The 15,955-nt window shown below is 41.8% G+C and overlaps 1 protein-coding gene across 6 annotated transcripts in view; it reads left to right on the top strand.

The window, feature by feature from the left end:
* The window catches only part of tdrd1 (tudor domain containing 1), a 76,390-nt gene that overhangs the window by 42,928 nt on the left and 17,507 nt on the right, over positions 1–15,955 (top strand). For 5 of the 6 annotated variants that reach the window (XM_065002376.1, XM_065002375.1, XM_029684445.2 and 2 more), the window contains exons 16-19: positions 4,967–5,101; positions 8,791–8,898; positions 9,085–9,255; positions 10,822–11,235. In XM_065002376.1, the coding sequence (XP_064858448.1) occupies positions 4,967–5,101; positions 8,791–8,898; positions 9,085–9,255; positions 10,822–11,235 (828 nt within the window). The remainder of the gene's footprint in view (positions 1–4,966; positions 5,102–8,790; positions 8,899–9,084; positions 9,256–10,821; positions 11,236–15,955) is intronic. The other variant, XM_065002379.1, reaches the window with a different exon arrangement.

Below are 15,955 nucleotides of genomic sequence, written 5' to 3'. Positions count from 1 at the left end.
TTTGTTCTTCACGTTTGGCTGAGAAATCGCCTGGAAATTGCAGTCACGAAAACGCCCAAAAATATTCCAAATTAGCTCCATAATATTGACAGAAACATGGCAAACGTTGTTTATAATCAATCCTCAAGGTGTTTTTCAAATATCTATTCGATAATATATCCACCGGGACAATTGGTTTTTCAGTAGGACCGATTGGAATAATGGCTACCTCTGTATTTTACGTGAGAATCACTCTGGGAGCCATCAGGTGACCACTTGCGCAATGTAGCCGCTTACGGGTATTCTTCAACATAAATGCATAAAACTACATTACAATGTTGTAGACACCTTGGGGAATACGGAGAAAAAGTAATCTGGTTGATAGCCTGCTCAATAGGGATGCATTGGAACGCAGAGCTTTCAAAAGATGAGTCACTTCCGGATTTGATTTTTCTCAGGCTTTCGCCTGCAATATCAGTTCTGTTATAGTTTTGGAAACTTTAGTGTTTTCTATCCTAAGCTGTCAATTATATACATATTCTAGCATCTTGTCCTGACAAAATATCCCGTTTACTACGGGAACGTTATTTTTCCAAAAATGAAAATACTGCCCCCTAGTCACAAAAGGTTATCCTTTCTACCACAAAGAAGTATTTTTCCCATTTCACTTCACCAATTTGGACTATTTTGTGTATGTCCATGACATGAAATCCAATAAAAATCCATTTCAATTACAGTTTGTAACTCAACAAAATAGGAAAAACGCAAAGGGGAATTAATTATTTTGCAAGGCACTGTGTGGCCTACCACTTCGCGACAGACGTTTGGCCATGTTGTGAATGTACAGAATTTCATGTTTCTAGGTTTCACAGCTTGTGGAGCGTTATAACTTCTTAGGGCTGCAATCCCGTTAACGGGATCGATATGACAACAGCCAGTAAAAGTGCAGGGCGCCAAATTCAAAACAACATATCTCGTAATTACAATTTCCTCAAACATACATGTATTTTATACCATTTTAAAGGTGATCTTGTTGTTAATCCCACCACAGTGTCCGATTTCATATAGGCTTTACAGCGAAAGCACAACAAACGATTATGTTAGGTCAGAGCCAAGCCACAGAAAAATTCAGCCATTTTTCCAGCCAAGGAGAAGAGTCACAAAAAGCATGACTAGAGTTAAAATTATTCACTAACCTTTGATCTTCATCAGGTGACACTCATAGGACTTCATGTTACACAATACATGTACAGTGGGGCAAAAAATATTTAGTCAGCCACCAATTGTGCAAGTTCTCCCACTTAAAAAGATGAGGCCTGTAATTTTCATCATAGGTACACTTCAACTATGACAGACAAAATGAGAAAAAAAATCTAGAAAATCACATTGTATGGTTTTTAATGAATTTATTTGCAAATTATGGTGGAAAATTAGTATTTGGTCAATAACAAAAGTTTATCTCAATACTTTGTTATATACCCTTTGTTGGCAATGACAGAGGTCAAACGTTTTCTGTAAGTCTTCACAAGGTTTTCACACACTGTTGCTAGTATTTTGGCCCATTCCTCCATGCAGATCTCTAGAGCAGTGATGTTTTGGGGCTGTTGCTGGGCAACACAGACTTTCAACTCCCTCCAAAGATTTTCTATGGGGTTGAGATCTGGAGACTGGCTAAGCCACTCCAGGACCTTGAAATGCTTCTTACGAAGCCACTCCTTCGTTGCCCGGGTGGTGTGTTTGGGATCATTGTCATGCTGAAAGACCCAGCCATGTTTCATCTTCAATGCCCTTGCTAAAGGAAAGAGGTTTTCACTCAAAATCTCACGATGCATGGCCCCATTCATTCTTACCTTTACACGGATCAGTCGTCCTGGTCCCTTTGCAGAAAAACAGCCCAAAAGCATGATGTTTCCACCCCCATGCTTCACAGTAGGTATGGTGTTCTTTGGATGCAACTCAGCATTCTTTGTCCTCCAAACACGACGAGTTGAGTTTTTACCAAAAAGTTATATTTTGGTTTATCTGACCATATGACATTCTCCCAATCTTCTTCTGGATCATCCAAATGCTCTTTAGCAAACTTCAGACGGGCCTGGACATGTACTGGCTTAAGCAGGAGGACACATCTGGCACTGCAGGATTTGAGTCCCTGGCGGCGTAGTGTGTTACTGATGGTAGGCTTTGTTACTTTGGTCCCAGCTCTCTGCAGGTCATTCACTAGGTCCCCCCGTGTGGTTCTGGGATTTTTGCTCACCGTTCTTGTGATCATTTTGACCCCACGGGGTGAGATCTTGCGTGGAGCCCCAGATCGAGGGAGATTATCAGTGATCTTTTATGTCTTCCATTTCCTAATAATTGCTCCCACAGTTGATTTCTTCAAACCAAGCTGCTTACCTATTGCAGATTCAGTCTTCCCAGCCTGGTGCAGGTCTACAATTTTGTTTCTGGTGTCCTTTGACAGCTCTTTGGTCTTGGCTATAGTGAAGTTTGTAGTGTGACTGTGGTTGTGGACAGGTGTCTTTTATACTGATAACAAGTTCAAACAGGTGCCATTAATACAGGTAACGAGTGGAGGACAGAGGAGCCTCTTAAAGAAGTTAAAGAAATCTTGCTTGTTTATAGGTGACCAAATATTTATTTTCCACCATAATTTGCAAATAAATTCATAAAAAACCCTACAATGTGATCTTGATTTTTTTTTTTCTCATTTTGTCTGTCATAGTTGAAGTGTTCCTATGATGAAAATTACAGGCCTCATCTTTTTAAGTGGGAGAACTTGCACAATTGGTGGCTGACTAAATACTTTTTTGCCCCACTATGTTTTGTTTGATAAAGTTCATATTTATATAAAAAAAAATCTCAGAATACATTTTCGCGTTACGTTCACTAGTTCCAAAAACATCCGGTGATATTGCAGAGAGCCACATCATTTTACAGAAATACTCATTATAAATGTCGATAGATACAATTGTTAGACATGGAAATATAGATATTCCTCTCTTTAATGCGATACAATTGTTAGACATGGAAATATAGATATTCCTCTCTTTAATGCAACCGCTGTGTCAGATTTTTTTAAAACTTTATGGAAAAAGCAAACCAGGCAATAATCTGAGACGGTGTTCAGAAAAAATATTTCTTTTTATCCACCATGTTGGAGTCAACATTATAAATTATCCCTTACCTTTGATCTTCATCAGAATGCACTCCCAGGAATCCCAGTTCCACATTAAATGTTTGATTTAGTTCGATAATATCCAAGTAGCTACTTTTGTTAAGGTGTTTATTACACAAATCCAAACGCTCGTGCAGGTCCTGCCGAACTTCGGACGAAAACGTAAAAAATATTACAGTTCGTAGAAACATTTCAAACTAAGTATAGAATCTATCTTTAGTGTGTTTCGATCATAAATCTTAAATAACGTTCCAACCAGAGAATTCCCTTGTATGTAGAAAAGCCATGGAACGCAGGTCGCTATCATGTGAAATGCGCATTACCAGGACCTGGCTCTCTGCCCGACCACTGACTCAAAGAGCTCTCATCCGGCCACACATTACAGTAGAAGCCTCATTCAAGTTTCTTAAGACTGTTGACATCTAGTAGAAGCCTTAGGAAGTGCACCATAACCAATATCCCACTGTGTATTCAATAGGGGCTGGGTTGAAAATCGACCAACCTCAGATTTCCCACTTCCTGTTTGGATTTCTTCTCAGGTTTTTGCCTGCCATTTGACTTCTGTTATACTCGCCGACATCATTCAAACAGTTTTAGAAACTTCAGAGTGTTTTCTATCCAATACTAATAAATGGCATTACATGAGAGCGTGTGACCCATGGCCTTTTATACAATCATGCACATTTGCATCCTTCTAGGTCTTAAGGGAATTAGCATTTTATTAATCAAATTGGCGGAACTGGAAAAAGTATTTGCCAACTGATACAATTGGGCTTCGCTGCTGAACCCCCAATAATATGAACACTTTCTAAAGTTTCAGCTTGATAATACGCTTTCAGCAAGCACACTTATCGTTATAGAAGGTACAATAAAAATCCACACTAGTGCGTAGATCAACACCGGTATATAGTAAAATACCATATACTGGCCATCCCAAGACCTAGGTTTCAGGAAATGGCAGTAACGGGTGTTTCAAAAATGCTTAACGCTCCAACTTGATTTTAGGCCTACATCAGCATCACCTAAGGAGAACCCTGATTGTACGTTGAAACGTGTATACATTTCTCGTTGTTCCCATAAGTCTATAGCCTACCATTCCTACATTTACATTTGATTATTAATTTAGCAGACGCTTTTATCCAGAGCGATTTACACGAGTAATTAGGGTTAAATGCCTTGCTCAAGAACACATTGACAGATTTTTTTTTCTTCACCTAGTTGGCTCGGGGATTGGACCTAGCGACCTTTCAGTTACTGGCCCAACGTTCTTAACTGCAGTCTTTTGCTAACATCATTATTGGGCTATTGTTTGTTTCCACATGTGTGGGAACTGCACACGCGTTGTTGTGGGAGCCGTGGGCTTTACCGCCTCGCTGAAGAGGTACTCGTAGATATTCTTTAAAGTTGCCTGGTCAAGGAAAGGGACCCTTCCAGTTAGATACTGTTGCTATCAGCCAGGTCAAGCTGAGTGAAATTCTGATGAATGTATGGCTCCCATTTGAGAAAGCAAATACTGATACCTGCTGCATGTCCCTGCACATTATGTATGAAACAAGAATGTGATACGCTTTTCTACAACAAACCGGTTGGCTAGACGGGCTATAGATTGCATAGTGTGTCAATAGTTTGGCATGAAGGCTATGTTGTTGAAAAGGCCATTGATCAAAGCTAGGTGAACTTTGCTAGTTTTGAAGCGTGTCCACAATGATGACGGTGATATCTTGCATTTGTATACTGTTTTTCTCGAAATTAGGGGCCTTTTAGTTGTATGGGAGTATCTCACCCTTGCTATTCCATGTCTTTGTCTCGCAGTGGCCAAGCCTGCTGTGGCAGAGAAGCTACAGTGGACATGTGCTGAGCTTCCTACTGAGGGCCAGATGGTGGCACTGGTGGTCAGTGTGATGGAGAATCCTGGAGAGTTCTACTGCTACAAATATAACCAAGAAGGTACAGGAATTCTAAACATCTCACAGTAGGAGTGAGATTTTACTAGATTAGAATTAGGGAGCGTAGGTCTCCCGAGTGGCACACTGGTCTAAGGCAGTGCTAGCTATGTAAGCCAGAAACCATACATGCTGAGGCTGCATTTATTGTAGCTGGGGATTTTAACAAAGCTAATCTGAGAACAAGGCTTCCTAAATTACGCTTTCTCTGTGAACGAGTTTATTAGCAAGTGCATCGGTGATGTTTTAGCCACTGTGACTATTAAACCTTCCCTAACCAGAGACTGGATTGATGGCAGCATTGCGAGAATCACCTCTTTTAATCATGGCAAGGCGACTGGAAATATGACCGAATACAAACAGTGGAGCTATTTCCTCCAAGGCAATCAAAAGAGCAAAGCGTCAGTATAGAGACAAAGTAGTCACAATTCAACGGCTTAAACTCGAGACGTATGTGGCAGGGTCTACAGCCAATCACGGATTACAAAATGAAAACCAGCCCCGTCACGGACATCGACGTCTTGCCCCCAGACAAATTAACAAACTTCTTTGCTCGCTTTGAGGACAATACAGTGCCACTGACACGGCCTGCTACCAAAGCCTGTGGGCTCTCCTTCTACCTGGCCAACGTGAGTAAAACGTTTAAACATGTTAAACCTCGCAAGGCTTCCGGCCCAGGCGGCATCCCTAGCCACGTTCTTGGAGCATGCGCAGATCAGCTGGGTGGTGTGTTTACGGACATATTCAATCAGGCAAACAACCTCTCACTCAACGTCAACAAAAGAAAGGAGATGATCGTAGGCTTCAGGCAACAGCAGAGGGAGCATCCCCCCCCATCCACATCGACGGGACAGTAGTGGAGAAGGTGTAAAGTTCCTCAGCATACACATCACGGACAAACTGAAATGGTCCACCCACACAGACAGCATGGTGAAGAAGGCGCAACAGAGCCTCTTCAACCTCAGGATGCTGATGAAATTTGGCTTGTCACCATAAACACTCACAAACCTTTACAGCTGCACAATTGAGAGTATCATGTTGGGTTGTATCACCGCCTGGTACGGCAACTGCTCTGCCCACAACCGCAAGGCTCTCCAGAGATTGGTGCGGTCTGAGCAACGGATCATCGGGGGCAAACTACCTGCCCTCCAGGACACCTACAGCACCCGATGTCACAGGAAGGACAAAAATATCATCAAGGACAACTACTACCTGAGCCACTGCCTGTTCACCCCCAAATCATCCAGAAAGTTAGGTCAGTACAGGTACGTCAAAACTGGGACCGAGAGATTGAAGATATTTTTCAATCTCAAGGCCGTCAATCTGTTAAACAGCCATCACTAACAGTGGCTACTGCCAACATACAGACTCAAATCTCTGGCCACTTTAATATCACTAGTAACTTTAAATAACGGCACTTTAATAATCTTTACATCCTACATTACTCATCTCGTTTTTATATTCTGTATTCTATACCATCTACTGCATCTTGTCTATGCTGCACGGCCATGGCCCATCCATATATTTATATGTACATATTCTTATAGATCCCTTTACATTTGTGTATAAGGTAGTCGTTGTGAATTTGTTAGTGCAGTATTATCTAACAAGTAATCTGTCGGAACTAGACGCACAAGAATTTCGCTGCGCTCGCATTAACATCTGCTAACCATGTGTATGTGACAAATACAATTTGATTTGATAGCAGTGTCACTGGAGATTCTTGGATCGAGTTCAGGCTCTGTCGCAGCCGGCCTCGACCGGAAGACCCATGGGGCGGCGCACGATTGGCCCAGGGTTTGGCCGGCATGGATGTCCTTGTCCCATCGCGCACTAGCAACTCCTGTGGCAGGCCAGGCGCAGTGCACGCTGACACGGTTGCCAGATGCAGTGTTTCCCCCCACACATTGGTGTGGCTGGCTTCTGGGCTAAGTGGGCATTATGTCAAGAAGCAGTGCGGCTTGGTTGGGTTGTGTTTCGGAGGACGCGCAGCGCTCAACCTTCGCCTCTTCCGAGTCCGTACGGGAGTTGCAGCGATGAGACAAGACTGTAACTACCAATTGGATACCACGTAATGGAGTAAAAGGGGTACAAAATAAAAGACGCTGTGGGAGCCTCACCTCAGAATGCATTTCCAATGACATATTGTTTCTTAAGTGATGATATGTTGAGTTAAAACTTTGCTTCTATACCACTACATACAATTGCAGTGTACATCGAACATAAGTATAAAAGCAACATGTGACGTGTTGGTCACAAGCTTTTCATGACCTGAAGTAAAAGATTCCTGACATGTTCTATATGTACAAAAAGCTTACTTCTCTCAAATGTTGTGCACAAATCTGTTTACATCCCTGTTAGTGAGCATTTCTCCTTTGCCAAGATAATCCATTCACCTGACAGGTGTGGCATATCGATAAGCTGATTAAACAGCATGGTCATTCATTGCACAGGTGCACCTTGTGCTGTGGACAACAAAAGGCCACCCTAAAATGTGAAGTTTTGTCACAACACAATGCCAAAGATGTCTCAAGTTTTGAGGGCGCGTGCAATTGGCATGCTGACTGCAGGAATGTCCACCAGAGCTGTTTCCAGATCGAATGTTAATTTCTCTACCATGAGCTGCCTCCAATGTCGTTTTAGAGAATTTGGCAGTACCACCAACCGGCCTCACAACCGCAGACCATGTGTAACCACGCCGGATGTGTAGGACATGGACTGGCTTCATCTGCGCTATAGTCTGAGACCAGCCACCAGGACAGCAGATTAAACTCTGGATTTGCACAAAGAATTTGAAGAATTTCTGTGCAAATGGTCTCAGGGAAGCTCATCTGCTTGCTCGTCATCCTCACCAGGGTCTTGACTTCAGTTCGGCGTCGTAACTGACTTCAGTGGGAAATGCTCTCCTTCGATGACTACTGGTACGGTGGAGAAGTGTGCTCTTCACGGATGTATCACGGTTTCAACTATACCGGGCAGATGGCAGACACTGTGTATGGCTTTGTGTGGGCGAGTGGTTTGCTGATTTCAACAACCAGTGCCCATGGTTTCGGTGGTGTTATGGTATGGGCAGGCATAAGCTACGGACAACGGATACAATTGCATTTTATCGATGGCAATTTGAAAGCACAGAGATGCCGTGACGAGGCACATTGTCGTGCCATTCGTCCGCTGCCATCACCTCATGTTTCAGCATGATAATGCACGATCCCATGTTGCAAGGATCTGTACACAATTTCCCAGTTCTTCCATGGCCTGCAATACTCACCACACGTCACCAATTGAGCATGTTGGGATGTACGACCGCTTGTTTGAGTTCTTGGCAATATCCAGAAACTTTGCACAGCCATTGAAGAGGAGTGGGACCACAGGCCACAATCAACAGCACTGCATGAGGCAAATGGTGGTCACACCAGATACTGACTGGTTTTCTGATCTTTTTTTAAAAAAGTTATGTGACCAACAGATGCAAATCTGTATTTCTGGTCGTGAAATCCATGTATTAGGGCCTACTGAATTTATTTAAATTGACTGATTTCCCTATATGAACACTCAGTAAAGTATTTGAAATAGTTGAATGTTAGACACGGTTAAATATGGTACACATTATATTCACCTTTATTATGTGTTTACATTCCCTGTTTTCACTGTAATTGACATTGCTTCATCAGCGATATCTGTTTGTGTTGTAAGACCTGCAGGTTCTAGCGGAGCTGGGGGCTGAGCTGAAGCGGCACTGTGAGGCAGACATCACCCCTTTCACCCCTAGTGTGGGTGAGCCCTGCTGCGCTCTGTTCTCTGGTAAGAACAAACTACGAGATTTATCGAACGCCACTCGAACTGAATATCTATCATACTATATGGGGTAGTAAAAATATCACCAAGGACTCAAAGGCCCTCTCTCTTACTCCCACTGGTGCAGTGAATGTAGTCGGAAACTGTATATTATGGTTAATTAATACTGGTGTGTGTGCTCTCCCTCCACAGGTGATGGGGCATGGTACCGTGGTATGGTGCAGGGTGTGTGGGCTGGCAGTAAAGCCCGGGTGTATTTTGTGGACTATGGCAACACCAGTGATGTCGAACCAGCCCATCTCAGAGCGATCACACCCAAGCTCCTCAAACACCACTTCCTGGCTATCCGCTGCTGGCTAGCAGGTGTGTGTGTGTGTGTGACGGTTAAAGTAGTAACATTTCTACATTGTCAAACTTTACAGGTTTTTTATGTAATAAGTTATTACATTATCCGGTGGTTGTAATGTTATCAGGTGATTAACAACTTTTTTGATGAATAATGTAAACTTTTTTGATGAATGTTTTTATGTATTACTTCCTTCAATTTGATGCATATACTGCTAGTTACAAACACAATCTCATGCACATCTTCCCGGAATACTTCTATATAAACACACTCGCAAGCACACATTGAAATGTGCACAATCATACACACACACCCAAAAGTAACTGAATGCTCATAAATAGAAACTCACAAGCGCACACTGAAACCGGTCTAGTGGAAAGAGATTTAAAATACCACTATAACACTTCTTTACTTGGCCATTGTACAACCGGAGCTTGTCTTTCTGATGTCACAGTACCCAAACCCTGACACGCCAGACCCACAACAGGCTATGTATCATGATGAGTAACCTTGCTTGAGAGCTAGTTTTGAATCCAGTCTGTGCCCGGATGTGTGTCCGCTAGGAGGGGGTGGTCAAAGGTTTGAACCTCACCTGCATGTTGAGGAACCTTGTTTTACACTCCCCTGAGATAAAGATGACTTCTTGAAACCATTTTGTGCTTGTACCTTGCTCGAGAGCACAACGGCAGGAGATTAAATCTAGAATTAGAAACCAGCAACCCTCCAGTTGCCGATTCACATCCACCAGATTTTTCCCATGAGACCCAGGATTCAAAGGCCTGCCCCTCTAACCTCAAGGCTACGTGTGCCGCCCCATAGCAAGGTAACAAGAGACACAGGTTTGACTGCTCTGAGAGATGACAATGCAGATGGACCCTATTGGTTACAACCCCCACATAGAGCAGATGCGATTTGGCACAAACTGAGTAATACATAAACATAGCTTTTGCTATGTTATTAGCTACATGTTCAGTTAAAGATAATGTTATTCATCAAGTTGTTACTCCCATGATAACGTAACAAAAACCTGTGGTAGCATAACTTATAATGTAAAGTGAAAGGTTATTACATTATCTCATGTTTTATTATGTTATCCGGTAAGTTATAACATTAACTGGTGTTATACATTAACCGTTAACCATCACTGTGTGTGTGAATGAATTACATTTTAATTCATGTCAAATCTCCAGTTGGCAGCCCATACCTTACTGACTTAATTGACACTAACAACCATTACAATGATTCACGGTGATACTAAAGTGATCATTATTACTGCTCTGTGCAGTGCGGACCATGTAAATTATTAAAGTTATCCAAGCAATAATAACAACTAGAGCAGTAAAAAAAAGTTAATACAGTTAGTATATACAGAACATTTTTAACCCGGTCTTGCACAAAGATTGTATGTACATGTTTGTGTATTTGCAGGATTTTGGGGATTTTGTTCATGATATCCTCATTCATAAAATTGTAATTGTTTTCAAACCTGTTCATACGAATATGGTGAGAAACTGTTGCAAATGTCAATGTGGAAAAACATAGCAAGTCATGACTATAAAATAGTCTTCCCCCAATCCCTGTAGGTGTTGAGCCTCTGAGCCCCCAGTGGAGTGCTGAGTCTATAGTCCGCTTCCAGGCCCTGTGTGTGGGCCAGCAGCTCCATGCATGTGTCCTCTTCATCACAGAGCGAGGCTACGGACTTCAACTGGACAGCAGTGGTCAAAACGTGGCCACCACACTGCTCTCAGAACAGCTGGCCAAAGCCCCTGGACAGAGCCAGGCCCATGCTAAATCCATTCCCACTGTCCCTAAAATCCCCCAGCAGAAGCCTGCCATTCAGAGAGATACCACCACTAGTGTGGGACCACCCAAACCAGCAGCCAATGAAAATGAGCCGCCCACTGAGAAGCAGGTCAAGAAAAACAATCAGAGCAAGGCTAGTGCTCGGCAGCCGGCAAAAGTGTCCATCCCATTTGGATCCGATGGAACTGCATCTGGTGAGTTAGATTTACTGTATTTTCGGTATCAAGAATAGACTGTAACCATGTTTCCATCCAACCATTTTTAAACAAGTCAAGTACCTGTCGGATAAAAAAAACTCACGATGAGCCTGATGGAAATGGCAAATTGTCGGTGGACTTTCTTAAATGTTGACAAAACTAAATCTGTATCATTTGATTGAAAATGTTTCGACAAGTAGATGGAAACCTAGCTTGTGTAATAAAATAACTTTTTTGGACAACAGCACAAGATTGGCTGCAATTTCACAGTTCATCGGTCTGTCCATGTCTTTCTTTCAGATCAAACAATTCTCCATTTTATTTCAGCATGAGCTTACATGACAGTGCTGAACCAATTAATTCAGTCACATTGCCAGTGCCACACACTTTTACAAGAACAATTTATGTTTATCAAATATCTCCTGTTTGTCTTTACTCGTGCTGTCATACAATATTTGTTGCTAATAAATTCAAGCGCAACTTTGAAATATCAACTTGAATTCCAACACGCCTGCCATCAATACAAGTAAATCATGATTCTGTAAATGTGGTTTGATAAGGAGTAATTTATCATTTTTCCTGAAACATTGGTAAGGTTATGGAAAAATAAGTATGTACAGTGCCTTCACAAAGTATTCAGACCCCTAGACTTTTCCCACATTTTAAGTTGCAGCTGTATTCTAAAATTGATTAAAATATTTTTTCCCTCATCAATCCACACACAATAAATACCCTATAATGACAAGACGAAAACAGGTTTTTAGACATTTTTGCAAAAAAAAACAAGTTACCTTATTTGCATAATATTCAGCGGGTTTGCTATGTGACTTGAAATTGAGCTCAGGTGCATCCTGTTTCCATTGATAATCCTTGGTGTTTCTACAACTTAACTGGAGTCCACCTGTGGTAAATTCAATAGATTTGGACGTAATTTCGAAAGGCACACACCTGCCTATATAAGGTCCCACAGTTGACAGTGCATGTCAGCAAAAAGCCAAGCCATGAGGTCAAAGGAATTATCTGTTGAGCTCCGAGACAGGATTGTGTTGAGGCACAGATCTGGGGAAGAGTACCAAAACATTTCTGCTACATTGAAGGTCCCCAAGAACGCAGTGGCCTCCATCATTCTTAAATTGAAGATGTTTCAAACCACCAAGACAATTCCTAGAGCTGGACGCCCGGCCAAACAGAGCGATCGGGGGAGAAGGGCCTTGGTCAGGGAAGTGACCAAGAACCCCATGGTCATTCTGACAGAGCTCTGGAGTTCCTCTGTGGAGATGGAGAACCATCTCTGCTGCACACCACCAATCAGGCATGTTATTGTAGAGTGGCCAGACGTAGCCCTCTCCTTAGTAAAAGACACATGACAGCCCGCTTGAAGTTTGACAAAAAACACCTAAAGACTCTCAAACCATGAGAAACCAGATACTCTGGTCTGATGAAATCCAGATTGTACTCTTTGGCCTGAATGCTAAGTGTCACGTCTGGAGAAAATCTGGCACCATCCCTACAGTGAAGCATGGTGGTGGCAGCATCATGCTGTGGGCATGTTTTTCAGCGGCAGGGACTGGGAGACTAGTCAGGATCGAGGGAATGATGAACGGAGCAAAGTACAGAGAGATCCTTGATGAAAAGCTGCTCCAGAGCGATTAGGACCTCAGACTGGGCCGAAGGTTCACCTTCCAATGGGGGGACGACCCTAAGCACACAGCCACGACAACGCAGAAGTCGCTTTGGGACAAGTGTCTGAATGTCCTTTAGTGGCACAGCCAGAGCCCTGACTTGAACCCAATCTAACATCTCTGGAGAGACTTGAAAATAGCTGTGCAGCAACGCTTCCCATTCAACCTAACAGAGCTTGAGAGGAACTGCAGAGAAGAATGGGAGAAACTCCCCAAATACAGGTGTACCAAGCACAAAGGTGCTTCAACAAAGTGTTGAGTAATGAGTCTGAATATTTTTGTAAATGTGATATTTCATTTTTTTTATATATTTAAAACATTTGCAAAATATTTGTCATTATGGGGTATTGTGTGTAGATTGAGAGGGAAAAAAATATCTAATCAAATAAAAACCAAGTAATATACACAACTGCAATATTTTATTATTATAAAGTAATTTCCTATTTATGTCTACCCAATGTGGACCTGATTGAGACAATGGAATAGTTTCAATGTTTTGGCAATTGAACATTCACTATTTTGGGCTTTTTTTAAAATGTAAATGCTTCTAATGTCGTTATTTCATAATGCATTTCATGTTTTAAAAAATGTATTGATCGTAATCGAACCCACCTCCAAAAAGTACTAATCGCTCAGCACTAGAATCAGTATATGATTGTTTAGTGTGTTTATGTCTGAAGCTTTACCCACAGTCACAACAGCTAAATTGTTTCATCCCTGTCTGAATTGGTCTATGCCTGGTCAGATTATTCTTAAAAAATGTTTTCACACAGTCACCACAGCTAAATGGTATCTCTCCTTTGGTTCCCCTTGAGATTGAAGCTCTTTCCTCAGTCATCGCAGCTAAATATTTTTTTATTTTATTTTACCAGGCAAGTCGGTTAAGAACAAATTCTTATTTTCAATGACGGCCTAGGAAGAGTGGGTTATAACTGCCTTGTTCAGGGGCCAGAACGACAGATCTGTGGATTTGAATTTGGGGATTTGAATTTGCAACCTTTCGGTTACTAGCCCAATGCTCTAACCACTAGGCTACCCTGCCGCCCCACAGCTAAATGTATTTTCTCCTGTGTGAATCCTAATGTGCATGGGCAGATATTTTGTGTTTTAAGGTCTTGCCACAAACGGTGCAGGTGCTGGGTATCCCACTGTGACAGAGTCAAACATGGGCCTTCAATTTACAGACTGAATTGTTATTTTGCAGAAGCGGCATTTGCTGGGTCACTTCTTGTCGAGAGTCACATGGCTCTGCAGGTCAGCTTTCAAAGATATAACTTTTTGCCACAATCACAGCAGCTATGAGACGTGGTGCTGGGTTTGGTACAGTGGTACAGGGGTCTAGATCCAATGATGAGCAGGGATCCAATTGTGGGCTTGGATCCAATGGTCTCCTTGTCTTCTGTTATTACAGTTTGTATACTCTGGTATTTTAGTAGGAGAGTGTATAAAAGTGTATTAGTCTTGAGTGTAGTCTGATGAAAAGTGTGATCGAACTGCCACACAATCCAAACTGAGGGTGATAGTCTGTCACTGCTTTCATTATTATTAAAACTATCAAAGTAATCAAACCAACTATTTGACTAAATTTAATTTTGACTAATTACCTGCTTTGTTGAACATTTTTAATCTTCTTCCACTACCACAAACATACTTTTAAAGAGTTAAATCAAGCCCCACATTTGATTTAATTTAAAGTTACCACCTAGTTATTATTCTTTAGCACGCAGTTCTCTGCTGGCAATGACTGGAACGAATTGCAAATACCGCTGAAGTTGGAGACTTATTTCCCTCACCAACTTTAAACATCAGCTATCTGAGCAGCTAACCGATCGCTGCAGCTGTACATAGTCCATCGGTAAATAGCAAACCCAATCTACCTACCTCATCCCCATATTGTTTTTATTTACTTTTCTGCTCTTTAGCACATTAGTATCACTACTTGTACATCACCATCTGCTCATCTATCACTCCAGTGTTAATCTACTAAATTGTAATTATTTCGCTGCTATGGCCTATTTATTGCCTTACCAACTCATGCCATTTACACACACTGTATATAGACTTAGTTTTTTATCTACTGTGTTAGACTGTACACTTGTTTATTCTATGTAACTCTGTTGTTTTTGTCGCACTGCTTTGCTTTACCTTAGCCAGGTCGCAATTGTAAATGAGAACTTGTTCTTAACTGGCCTACCTGGTTAAATAAAGGTGAAATAAATTAAAAAATAAATAAAAATAGAAAAGTAAAACTTTTTAAACTTCTTCCACTACCCCAAAAAAAGTATTTTATAAAGCTAAAGCAAGCTCCACAACTTTACTTCATTTGAATCTATACTGAACAAAAATATAAACGCAACATGTACGGTGTTGGTCCCATGTTTCATGAGCTGAAATAAAAGATTCCAGAAATGTTCCTTACACACAAAAAGTGTATTTACATTCCTGTTAGTAAGCATTTCTCCTTTGCCAAGATACTCCATCCATCTGACAGGTGTGGCATATCAAGAAGCTGATTAAACAGCATGATCATTACACAGGTGCACCTTGTGCTGGGGACAGTAAAAGGACACTTTATGATGTGCAATTTTGCCACAAAACACAATGCCACAGATGTCTCAAGTTTTGAGGGAGCAAGCAATTGTCAAGCTGACTGCAGGAATGTCCAGAGCTGTTGCGAGAGCATTTAATGTTGCATTGTTTTAAAGAATTTAATAGTACGTCCAACTGGCCTCCCAACCGCAGACCACGTGTAACCACGCCAGCCCAGGACCTCCATATCCGGCTTCTTCACAAGCAATGAACCCTGTCCTAAGTTCCATCACCTGCACTCACTGGAGCGGCAGGGTAGCCTAGTGGTTAGAGCGTTAGACTAGTAACCGGAAGGTTGCAAGTTCAAATCCCCCAAGCTGACAAGGTACAAATCTGTCATTCTGCCCCTGAACAGGCAGTTAACCCACTAGGGTTGAAAATAAGAATTTGTTCTTAACTGAAATAAAGGTAAAATAAACTGGGACAGTTTCTGATTGTGACAGTGT

The sequence above is a fragment of the Oncorhynchus nerka genome, linkage group LG16 (assembly GCF_034236695.1).
Source record: "Oncorhynchus nerka isolate Pitt River linkage group LG16, Oner_Uvic_2.0, whole genome shotgun sequence".
NCBI classification, from domain to species: Eukaryota; Metazoa; Chordata; class Actinopteri; order Salmoniformes; family Salmonidae; genus Oncorhynchus; species Oncorhynchus nerka.
This window is presented reverse-complemented; position numbering and strand designations above follow the sequence as displayed.